This window comes from Carettochelys insculpta, chromosome 1 (genome assembly GCF_033958435.1).
Source record: "Carettochelys insculpta isolate YL-2023 chromosome 1, ASM3395843v1, whole genome shotgun sequence".
Taxonomy (NCBI): domain Eukaryota; kingdom Metazoa; phylum Chordata; order Testudines; family Carettochelyidae; genus Carettochelys; species Carettochelys insculpta.
In genome coordinates, this window is record NC_134137.1 from 178,010,529 (window position 1) to 178,022,717 (window position 12,189).

A 12,189-nucleotide genomic window follows, 5' to 3' on the forward strand; every position below is an offset into this window, starting at 1 on the left:
CCTGGTCAGATGCCGAGATCCGGGACCTGCTGGGGCTTTGGGGCGAGGAGGTGGTGCTCCAGGCAATGGGGAGAAAGCAGCGGAACGCAGATGCGTTCGCCCAGCTGGCCAAGGGCCTGGCCACCCAGGGTCACCCTGTCTGCACTCCTGACCATGTCAGGAGTAAGGTCAAGGAGCTGCAGCAGGGTTACGCCTGAGTCTAGGACACAGCCAGCCGGGTCTGGGGCTGCCCCTGATGCTTGCCCCTTTTACAGGGAGCTCAGGGAGATCCTGGGCCCCCAGTACACCTCCTCCCCCGACGGCCACCCTTGATACCTCGGCCGAGGAGCCCCAGCAGGCCCTGGAGCCGGAGTCCAGCCCTGCACCCCAGTGGCTCCCCAGAGGAGCCCACCCCTGGAACAGCAGAGTAGGAGAAGGAGGAGGGCTCCAGTGACGGGGGGCTCCTGATTGACCTCCCCTCCCACAGCTCCAGCAGGTGCCCCTCGACCATGGGAGCAGACCATCAGATATGTACGCCAGGCGCACACTCTCGGGTTAAGGGGCGGGAGCAAGGGACACGACCAGGGCCCCCACACGCCCAGCTGACCCTGGCCCACCATGGCCCAGCCAGGCCACGGCCCCAGGACAGCAGAGGCACAACCCCCAGAGCCCATCAGCACCTGGCCCCCAGACAGTGCCATGCCCCATCCCTGGGGGTGGGGGGAGCAGAACCCGTGAAGGGGGTCACCCATGGGGACACCACCCCCATCATCCTGGGAGACAGGGGACAGGGACCCAGCAGCAGAGGGGTAGGGGACATGGGCCATGGGTCAAGGCCCAGACTAACGGCTGTCTTCACCCTCCCCACTCTCTTCCCCAGTCGCACCATCTGAGGGCCATGACAGCGTGGGCCCTGCATCTGTCATGCTGTGGCAGCCAGGTGACAGAGCAGGGACCGGCCCCGGGACAAGCCCACCACCACCAGAGCCAGCCGTGGGCGTCTGCTGACCCCCAGGTCCTTGCCACCCTCCGGCGTCAGGTGGAGGTGTCAGAGCGCTGCCTGCAAATGGAGGAGCGCTGGCTCCACTTGCAGGAGCAAGCGCTGCCCTGCGCCAGGAGGCCTGGGGGTCCTTCATGTGGACCTTCGAGCAGATCACTGGGACCCTGAAGCGGCTCGCCAAGCGGACGCCACCCACTGCCGCTCCAGCCGCCGTCCTTCCCAGCCGCCCTCCACCTGCCCTGGAGCCCACCGAGAAGGAGGACCGTGGGGCTCAGGAGCCAGCCTGGCCATAACTGCCAGTCCTCCCGGCCCCCACCCGGCCTCAACAGGGCCTCCGGCCCAGGCGTGGTCGCTCCCCGCCACGCCAGGCACTGGACAGGGCGCAGTAATGTGGGTGTGGGGGAGCAGCAGTGTGGTGCGGGTGGTGGGGGGGATAGTGAGTGACCCACTGGGATGGCCCTGCTGGTGCTCACCCCACAGCCCGGTCGAAATGGATCCATAGGACCTCCCGGACCCGGATCCCCTTGTGATCGGCTTGGCAGCTCGGGGCAGGCCATGCCAGCCTCCACAGCCCAGCCTTGCACTAAGGACTCCCCCTTGCTCTCCACCAGGTTGTGGAGTGCGCAGTACATGCTCACAACCTGCGGGACATTGGTGAGCCCCACATCCAGGCGCGTGAGGAGGCACCTCCAGCAGCCTTTGAGGCGGCTGAAAGTCCCCTCGACCACCTGGTGCACATGGTTCAGGCGGGTGTCGAACCCCTCCTGGCTGGCGCTGAGATGGCCCATGTAGGGGCACATAAGGCAGGGTTCAATGGGGTAGGCCGCATCCACTACAAGGCAGAGGGGCGCAGTGGTGTTCCCCAGAGGAATCTCCCTCTGGGGGGGATGTAGGTCCCCAGCCGGCAGCGCAGGCCCGAGCTCCCATGATGGTCTAGGGTGGCTCCTTCATCCCCAAGGAGGAGAGCTCATCTTCCAGGACATGCTGGGCAGCCCCTGCCTCAGATACGACCCTGAGGGCTTCTGGCTACTGGTGCTGCTGGGAGTCCATGTTACATGCCCGGGGTCTGCAACCGGTTGTTGGCTCTGTGGACCTCATGCTGTGCAGGCCGAATGTGTCTGGGAGGGGCCCTTTAAGGGAGCGGCTTGCTGAAGCCCCGGACGGGCTAGTCCGCCCTGTGACCCTGTCTGCAGGCTTTCCTAGCCCCATTATTCTGACGGAGGCTGCTTTTGTGTGTAGACACTCCCCTGCAGGGCCCATTTCGATGTAGCACTTTCCTATGTTGACGTTGAATGTCGAAGGCACTGGCCCTGGAGGATGTGTGGACGCTAAGCATCGAAATTGCTTATTTTGATTTCGCTATGTCAAAATAAGCTACTTTGACATAGCGTCCCAGTGTAGACGTAGCTCTAAGTACCAAGAGAGGAGCTGAATGCTGGCCTGGCTCCTTCCACTCCTGCAGCTCTCAGCGCTGTGGCTCCTCCAGCCCCCAGCAGCCTGAGTGAAGATTGAGCGTAGCTACCCCCAGCCTGCCAGCGGGCAGCAGCCTCCGACACCATGGCTGTGTCTACACGTGCCCCAAACTTCGAAATGGCCATGCAAATGGCCATTTCGAAGTTTACTAATGAAGCGCTGAAATGCATATTCAGTGCTTCATTAGCATGCGGGCGGCAGCGGCGCTTCGAAATTGACGTGCCTTGCCGCCGAGCGGCGCGTCCAGACGGGGCTCCTTTTCGAAAGGACGCCACCTTCTTCGAAGTCCCCTTATTCCCATGAGCTCATGGGAATAAGGGGACTTTGAAGTAGGCAGGGCCCTTTCGAAAAGGAGCCCCGTCTGGACGCGCCGCGCGGCGGCAAGGCGCGTCAATTTCGAAGCGCCGCTGCCGCCCACATGCTAATGAAGCGCTGAATATGCATTTCAGCGCTTCATTAGTAAACTTCGAAATGGCCATTTGCATGGCCATTTCGAAGTTTGGGGCACGTGTAGACACAGCCCATGGCTGCTGCTCAGCGCCATTGCAGACAGCGGCAGCCAGGCACCAACATGCTCCATGTACACAAGGCTGGGGGAGCAGAGCTCCTTTGCCCCATCACAGCCCTCCCCTGGCTCCCCTGGCCCCAGCCCCTCCAGCAGATCCTCCAGCCCCAACGGTGGCTCTGGTGCATCTCCGGCATTTATTATGGCAGGGAACGGGGTCTGTCAGACAACATCCTTTATTTCTGAAGTCAGTTATATCAGGACCCGTTAAATCCAGGGCTTACTGTATATTCCTCAGAGATGATTTCTTACAATTGAATCCACTAAGTGCCACCCCATTGCCAGGATGTGACACTTTTAGAAGACCAAACTGTCTCACCAGAAGGCATTTGATTCATCCTCCTAAAAAGCTCTCCTCCCTCTGAAGTGCTCAAAATGGCTAAGAATCATAGATATAACCATAAATGCACTGGAGGCAGAAAAAACGGAAAAATTGCTGCCGACAAGGGGTGTTTTTAAAATTGCTATCAAGCGAGGCAACAGAGTGGGATAATCAAAGACATCCAAAACTATCTTCTCCTTTTGGGTATGGATGAGTCTTTGGATGATGAACTGATCACACTAGTTGTGTATGAAATGCCAGGAACTCCAGGATCAACCCTTCAACTAATCGTATACCTATGTAAAGATCAGATGCTCACCACCCAGCAAACGCTTGGTCAGCGCCCTGCCTTTTACGGAGATATATGAGTGTGGTGCAGATGAAGATCAATATGACGTGTCTGGTAGCAGTGACCTAGAGGGAGAGGACACTAACAATGACTGAATGTTTTCAGGCTGGTATGACAAGGCTAACTTCCCTATAATAACCAAAGATTTATGTTTTCTTAATGTAAATGATGCATCCCTGTATTAAAGTATAATTTAAAAAATTTATATTTAAACATTTTTTGAAACATCAAGCTATGTAACTGCTCAAGAATTGTTACATTTGGACCACTGTGGTTGCAGGAGAAAGTGCTTCCAAGAGGTTCCCCACTTGACCCATCTTTGAGACCACTGTTCTATCAAAATTTCCCGATACTAGACAATCTGGACCGGAAGGGTGTTAGTCCCGCCACACCCCACACCATGCTGCAGAGAGTGACACCACGGAAATTGTGATTCTGTACATTTTTGTGAATGAAATGACCCCTTCCTCACCCTTTTACCTCTAACTCCTCATCCACAAAATAAGATTTCACTACATCATGCTCCCAGACGAAGAGGCGTTGCCACCCCAACCTCACAAATCCAGGAACTAATTTGATCCTGTTGCCATTTAAAAAAAAAAAAAAAAATAGAAGGATGCTTTCAGTTATTTTGCTAAATATTAAGCAGTTCTTCTGACCTCAGGATGGTTGCCACAAAAACAAATTAAAAACTTAACAATTACCTTTACTGACATCCCACATTATAGCTGTGTTATCTACCGATGCAGATGCCATGCAGTTCCCATCAGGGGTCCAGCAAATATCATACACGTCTTCTAAATGGCCTCTGAAATCGAGGTTAGTAGATTGCAATCATTAGTTATAGCACGAACAAGAGTTATGAACAAAGTTAGATTTTATGTAAATGTTAAAAACCTATAGAACCAAAAGTTATCAGCTACTGCAATAATGAGATGGCCAGCTACTGCTTTTTATTTTTATACAATATATGTTTCTACTAGTAGAAATAACACACATACAACCCTGGTAACTTCCGTACAACACCACATCTTAAAAATAAATAAATAAATAAATAAAGCCCTGAATTCACAAACGATGATGTTAAATGATACACGATTGAACACATGAAAAAAATTTATTCATGAGCCAAAGTTTTCTGACATCGAGCCAAAGTTTTCTGATATCAAACCCAAGTTAGAAAAATCTCCATGAAAAATAAGTTTTAAAAAATTGTAAGAAGCATTAGCATTATTTTGCTGATGTATGCCACAGTAAAATTCACCACATGCCCATTTTCAAAATTCTAAGAGAGATCAATTCTAATTAACAGCAAGCAGTCCTACAACATCTTAAAGACTGACAAATTTATTTATTAGGTAAGGAGATTTTGTGAGTAAGATCCGCTTCTTCAGATTTACAGATCCTTACCCACAAAAGCTCATTACCTAATGAATAGATTTGTTAGTCTTTAAGATGCTACGAGACTGCTTTTTTGTGACGCTACAGACTAATTCTAATTAACCTACTTTGGATGCTGTTCCAGTCTTGCATGGAAATTATACAAGCCTTTTAAAGGCATACTTTAGGAATAGATATTAATAATAATACATAGTATAGTAATACACACCTTGAACCTACTTGTATTTATCACGTTGAGAGAATGTGAATTACTAATGAATATAATGAACATACAGAGTGCAAATCAGAGAACAAAATGCTCAGTTTATCCACAGATGCTGCTCAAATAGGGAATATAGCATTCCACATATTGTCCCCACGAAGGAACAAAAGGTGATTTCAGTTTCCACGCATTCCATTCCTTTGCATCTCCACAGAATGAGGCAACAGGATACCATACGGTTTCCACTATGATAGTGGTGTGCTGATGTATTGTCCACTAGGCACTGGACTCAAATTACCACTCATTTCACTCAACTATTTTAACTATGACCAAGCATACATTTTAATAAGCACCACATAATGTGAAATAAAGGCTACTTAGTACTATATGAAAACATAGAGCAATTGTCACTTTTTACAGTTGTAATTTGCAAGTAATATTGCCAGTCAGCTGGAATAAAATTTTTCAATAACTAAAAGCTGGTTTAAAAAAACGGTCAGGTGTGACCTTCTTATTTAGTAAACAAGCATGAATTGTTTTATCTTTTGGTATTTTTACTTAATAGACATTATTAAATTATGCTAATTATGAATTCACTAACAAAAAGGTCAGTTTATTTAAAACATCCCTGTGGACGAACAGCTTTTGATGTAAATGATCATAAGCAGGTGCAAAGAGTGATGCTACAGAAGACTGGGGACAACAGACTGGTACAGAACAGCACTACTGACCAAAACTAAATGGGGACAGATGTTAGAAAACATAGCAGAAATTCACTGTGGAGCAGGTCGGTTTTGAAAAAAAACAAAACAAAGCCATGAAAGGGTTTTGCATATCTTCAGTGGAAGGGTGTTCCTGACATAGGGAGCACCATGAAATGAAGAAAGTTCTCCAAAAGCCCAATGAAGTTACCTTAAAGTTTTAACTACCGTCCAATTTTCTTTGTTCAGCTGAGCTTCATCTTCATCTTGAAATGCTATTGGCTCTGGTTCTTTGTTATCATTCAATTTCCACAATAAAATTACAGCATCTGTAAAATAATTTGTCTTGTTGAAAAGTTTCTGTTTTTTTTATAATGAACTGTTTCATATAATACAAAAAAGTCAACCAGTAAAAATATTTAGACTAGCCTTGGAGGGGATTTTTAGGTGATTGGACTACAAATGCTTTTATCCTGACCATTACTTTTATTACATACGAACAGGAGATAAATGTAAAAATTAGTTTTGATTTATTTTGCTCTTTTTTTTATTAAACAGACTGATTAAGAAGGAAATTTCCAAAGGCCCAAGTGAGAGTCAGGTTCCCAACTTCCACCTGACTTTCAAAAGATAACTAACTGCCCTGGAAATCTTCCCCTAAAATATTACGTATTTGTGTCAAACACAAAAGAGAGCTAGACAGTCCATTTGGTGCTTAAGATAATGCCCTGGTCTGGGACTCAGCATATGGATTTTATTTCTAAGTTCTTCTAGAGTTCCTTTATAATATTAAGCAAACTGCTCCATGCCCCATCTGTAAAAAAAGGAACAATTCTTTCGTACCTGTAAAACACAGAAAATACTTCCCTATCTCAGAAGGAGGCTGGAGGATGTGAGAAGCACTCATGTATTATGTTAATAGAGAAGGTAGTGGGTCATACAAAGCCAAAGATGGAACTTTTCTGTGCTCATTTTTACATGAGATGTATAATCTTCTTTACACTGATTAACACACTAAAAAGGGAATTTCCTTTCTCTGTATAGTCACATCTCCACAACAAATGCTGAGAATGAGACGCATCCACGTTGACTTGATTAGACTCATTAATACCGCGCCTACACTTGACAAGTACTACTTTTGTTGTTCTTATATACACCCGCCTCTGTAATTTTCACCCCAGCTTATTTGATTAAATGGGTTTTACCCATGAAAGCTTACGCCCTAATAAATCTAAGGTGCCACAAGACTCCTTATGCTCTTTATTATGTTACTCACCATCTCCTCCTGATGCTAAAATGTCACCACTGGGAGAGAAACGCACAACATTCACTGCTTTGGTATGGCGAGCGAGATTGGATAAGAATTCCACAATTGCTTTCCCATCCGGTCCTTTTTCCACTTTCCATATCTAGTTATAAAAGTATTACAGGTAGTAAATTGGCTGCCACACCTGAAAATTGATCAATTTTTCAATCTTGTAATTAGTGTGCACAACTTTCATCAGTTCAGTTATTTATATACTAGAAAATTTACCCTGGCAGTGTTCAGGTCCTTCAGGGCAGGGGACTGTGGGAGTAAGGGGTGCAGGAGTCAGGGCCTGGAGATGTGTGGGGGAGCCAGGGCAGGGAGTGGGAGGGCAGCTCAGGACAGTATCGAGGTTGGTACTGCTCTCATGGCAGTTCCTCCTAGTAGGGAGTTGGGGCTGCACTGCCAGGGAGGCATAAGTGGAACAGAGGCTGGGTCTGCACTGGCTGAACCCCTGGTCAGTGGCTCCTTGTGGGGCAGGGGTGCGCTGCTTGGCCCTGCCAGCTGCTCCTCACCAGAGGTGAGGGAGGCATGAAGTTATAGATATATTTTATAAGGAGGCAGAAAGAGTGCAGTCATTTCAAAATTCTGCCCAAACTAGATGAAACTAGGAAGAAGCAGATTATCCAGAAGTCTAAACTCAGGCTGACAGAGTTCACACCCTGTTTTCACATAATCTTTTCTCAGTCATTCCTGGTAGGCAGTGTTCCCTGAAAACTGTGCCTTGCGCGGCCTCTCAGGAGAAATTAAAATTCCGCATAGCTGATTAGCAAAGTGTTCACAGCTGGGATTTTTGTTTCTACGGGTAGTGCACATTCACACATGCCTTAGTGCACAAAAAAATTTTTACTCCACACGTGGATGGAAAAGATTAGAAGGAATATGGCTGGAGGGCAGCAAAAAGCAGATGAATGTGAGGGTTTTTTTTTTTTTTAAACACAATTAAACTCCTTCGACAATACCCTGCACGCATTAAATCAGTGAAAGTTTGGAACTCACACGAACAGCAGTGTCTACTCCTGCTGAGGCCAGTCGATTGATTTTCCCATCAGTTCCATGTTGGAAGTCTAAGCTATACACCGGCTCTTTGTTGTGCCATGCTATTTCACAAGTGATGACCTTCATTCTTTTTGAAGGAAAGCGTAACAGATATCACATATTTTGCATTTATTATGACAAGTATTACAAAGTTAACATCACAGTGTCCACAAGCATCACAAAAATACCCTAAGAAAAACATTATATCACACAAGATGACTAAGTTTAAGAAAAGTTGTTTTAAGTAACTATGGTTTATAACTGCGTATTTTTAAGAACATTCTTGAAAAAGGTTACTGGACCAGGGTTCTCAACTCCACTTATGATGACCCAGACTGTGGTGCTGGAACCGTGTTTAGGTACATTTTCTGTGGACATATCGTTTTTCCCCATGTCCAGACCTGAGTAGTTGCATTCCTCATGCTGCCCTGATCTGTCCACTCCCTGCTGTGACTGAAGCACAACTCGTTACATAGGTAAGTATAGCAAGACTAAGGTTGAAACACAGCAAGCAGGGAGAGGGGCAAAAGAGGAATTTGCTATTTAGTGCTAGGGCGACCATATCTCCCTGTCCCAAATACGGCACAGGGAGATATGCAGGGGAGAGGCAGGCTCCTCCCAGCTCCACCAAGCCCCGGAGAGCAAGGAAGAAGGCAGCAGCCCCCAGCATTCCCCAGGGAAGCGGCAGCCCCCAATGCTCCTCGGGAGCCTGGGAAAGCAGCAGCTCCCACCACTCCCTGGGAGTCCCAGGGAAGCAGCAGCTGCCCACACTTCCCCAAGGCTTGGGGAAGTGACCTAGTGCTTTCTCTCCAGCCATCAGGTGCACAGCTGCTGGTAGAAAAGGTCAGTGGAGGGAGGGCCCAAACACAGGACAACTAGTCCCTTTTAAAAAATAAATAGGGAGGCCTTTTTGGCCTCCCAAATACAGGACCGTCACACCAAATACAGGACAGATGGTCATCCTATTTCGTGCAGACTTCATATAGACCAGGGATATATAAAGAGGCATAATTTCGTAAGGAGGGGGTGTAGTATGATTGGCTGCTGGGTCTCAGGCTCATCCATTTCATTAAAAATGTTGAAATGTTACTCTTTTTATGTAGGTATATTCATATTTATATACTAATTAATAATATTTTTATATTCTACGCACATTTTTTACAGATGCCAAAAGGTTGTTTTTTTTCCCCTCATATGAACATAACAAAAATTCCCATCAGTTTGGATTACATTAGACAGGTTGGGAGGGCCCTGCTAATTGCAGGGATGAAAAGCGGAGCCCAATATAAGAAGTTTGCTCACCCTTGATATAGACTAGTGGTTTCTAACCTTTCCAGTACAATGGTACTCTTTAATGAGACAAAATTCCATAGCATAACCGCTTTTCTCAGCTGAATCTATTGCTTGTAAATGTCACATATACTATGGTTACAGTCTTAGGAGGTCTGCAATGTAGCAGTGCATACAACAAGCTAAACACGGACCAAATGGGATGTTGAGTAATTGAGTAACCAGTGAAATGTTTGATTTCTTGCGGGGTGGAAATGCAGGTCCAAACAGCAGACTCCCATTCCTGCCAGCCTGCTGGAAATGGCACATGGCATTTAAACTGCATCCCAGCTCCAACATTCTCTCACCCTCCTTTTCTCCCAACTTACCACAGCCAGGAGGGGGAGTGGGCTCCCTGCTAGCCCACTGGCTGGGAAACAGCACTTCAGCTGCCTTCTGATGCAAATAAGCTCCTGTGGGTCCAGCATTTTACCTCAACAGCAGCTCTGCAAAGAGCCACCTTGGGGGAAAACGGACCAAACCCTCTCGAAGAGCTCTGCAAAGAGCCACAGCGAGAGGAAATTGATGAAATTTCATGGCACACTTGGACAGTTCTCACTGCACACCAGTAGAAAACCAATGATATAGACCATAAACATTAACTTCATTTTAAGAGGAAATTACCAAAAATGTGGAAGGAAGAGAAAAGAATTAGAATATTAGGGTGGAAAGGGAGACAAAAGGATAGAAGGAAAGTGGGGAACGGAGACAGATCTGAACATCATTCCTTTCAAGGAACAGAGCAGAGCTGCTGTTCAGTTACACCATGAGATACTGAGCCTAAGCACCCACAAAGCAATCTTCACTTACCCAGCAGGTTTCTTCCAGAGGTCTCAAGGAACTCTGCACATCTCCAACTCTGCTACAGACAGGAAGACCGAGGGGAGCAGAACTGACACAAAAAGCTGCACAGTGGCAGAGAGACAGCCCTGTTAGTCTGTATTCTGTCAAAGCAAAAAAGCGGTCCAGTAGCACTTTAAAGTCTAACAGAATAATTTATTAGGTGATGAGCTTTCGTGGGACAGACCCACCTCTTCAGACCAGAGCCATTCCAGAACAGACTCAATGTATAAAGCACAGCGGTCCAAAAATTGCACTCACGGTTGGCAAATCAGAAGAGCAGAGGGGCGGGTGTGTGGGGCGGGGAAGTTAAGAGTTAGATGAAACATCAACGTACCTAAAAGAGTCCCTGTAATGTTTCCCGGCAGGGCCTCGCCCCGCGTAGCTCATAAAACGCCCCCTGTCTGAGCTACGCCCCCGCCCGTCCTTCGCAGCCCGATGAGAAAACCCTGGCGTGACAGAAACGCCGCCGGGACTAAGGACAGACCCAGGGCATCACGACAACACCGAAGTCAGACCTGTGTGACCGCCTCCCCGAGCCTCACCTCGGGAGCTGGGGCTCCGTACACGCAGCGTGTCACTTGCACCCGCACCCCGCGGAGGGGAGGTGCTGCACCCCACCCTGCAGCTCCCGCGATCGCCTCCTCCGAGGCCCGCCCCGCACCCGGAATCCCCGCCCGTAGCGGAGCCGGGAGAGGGCACCACGACCCCTGTTACCTGAAGCCGGCGCGCGCGGGGCAAAGGAGGCGGGTACTGCCGGCTGATTCCTCTTTCCCGCGCGCGCCGCAGCTGCCCGCCCTCAGCGCGCATGCGCGCGGCGGAGGCCGGTCGGGATGAGGGGCTGGGCGGGGCGCGGCGCGGCCGGGCCGCGACAGTCTCACGCGCGGGGGACATTGCGGGGTGGCAGCGCCACCTGCTGGGCAGCGCCGCGCGGTCCAGCCTCTGCCTCCCCGGGCCCTGAACCCGGGCTACGAGGGGGAGGGGCTGTAGGGTTGCCCTGGCAACTTTCTAAGGGCACAAAGTAACACCTTTGCCCCGCCCCTTTCGGAGGCCACGCCCCCTCCCGTCCTCCTTTCCCCGCCCCTTTGCGTCCCGCTGGCTGTAGGAGGAGGTGTTCTGGGTGTGCAAGGCCCAGATGGCAAGAAGTAGCTGGTGGGTCCCTGCAGCTCCTAAGGGCAAGGGCAGGGAGACTCCCTACATATCTTATGCCCCCCGCCCCCGACGCAGCGCCTTTGCAACTCCCATTGGTTGTGGTCCCCAGGCAATGGGCGCTGCAGAGCCAGTAGGCAGGGTAGGACAACACACACAGCTGCCCTAGGGCATCCTGCCTCCCAAGCCTAGGGGCTGCAGGATCCTGACAGATACTTCCTGTGAGCTACCTTAGCCCTGCTGTGCTACTAACTGGACTTCTAACAGTGCGGGCTGTAGTGATGATCAGAGCCATCAGGCATCAGGAACTGTAATGTACAGAAGCCTGTGGGGGAACACTTCAATCTCCCTGGACAGTCAGTGGCAGATTTAAGGGTGACAGTTCTGAAAAAAAAAATTTCAAAAATCAAATGGAGAGAGAAATCTCTGAGCTGCAATTTATTTGCAAATTTGACTCAATTAACCATGGATTAAACAGAGACTGGGAGTGGCTCACAGTTTACAAAGTCAGCTTCTCTGCTCTGGGTGCTCATAT

General features: G+C 48.9%; 1 protein-coding gene across 1 annotated transcript in view; it reads right to left on the minus strand.

Annotated features, from left to right (window-relative positions):
• Positions 1–11,292, minus strand: part of CHAF1B (chromatin assembly factor 1 subunit B) — a 32,260-nt gene extending 20,968 nt beyond the window's left edge. The window contains exons 1-6 of the mRNA XM_074983428.1: positions 11,223–11,292; positions 10,476–10,570; positions 8,298–8,424; positions 7,269–7,401; positions 6,204–6,321; positions 4,393–4,496 (exon numbers count right to left, since the gene is read on the minus strand). Coding sequence (XP_074839529.1) covers positions 4,393–4,496; positions 6,204–6,321; positions 7,269–7,401; positions 8,298–8,423 — 481 coding nt within the window. The 5' untranslated portion in view covers position 8,424; positions 10,476–10,570; positions 11,223–11,292. The remainder of the gene's footprint in view (positions 1–4,392; positions 4,497–6,203; positions 6,322–7,268; positions 7,402–8,297; positions 8,425–10,475; positions 10,571–11,222) is intronic.
• Positions 11,293–12,189: the final 897 nt, after the last annotated feature.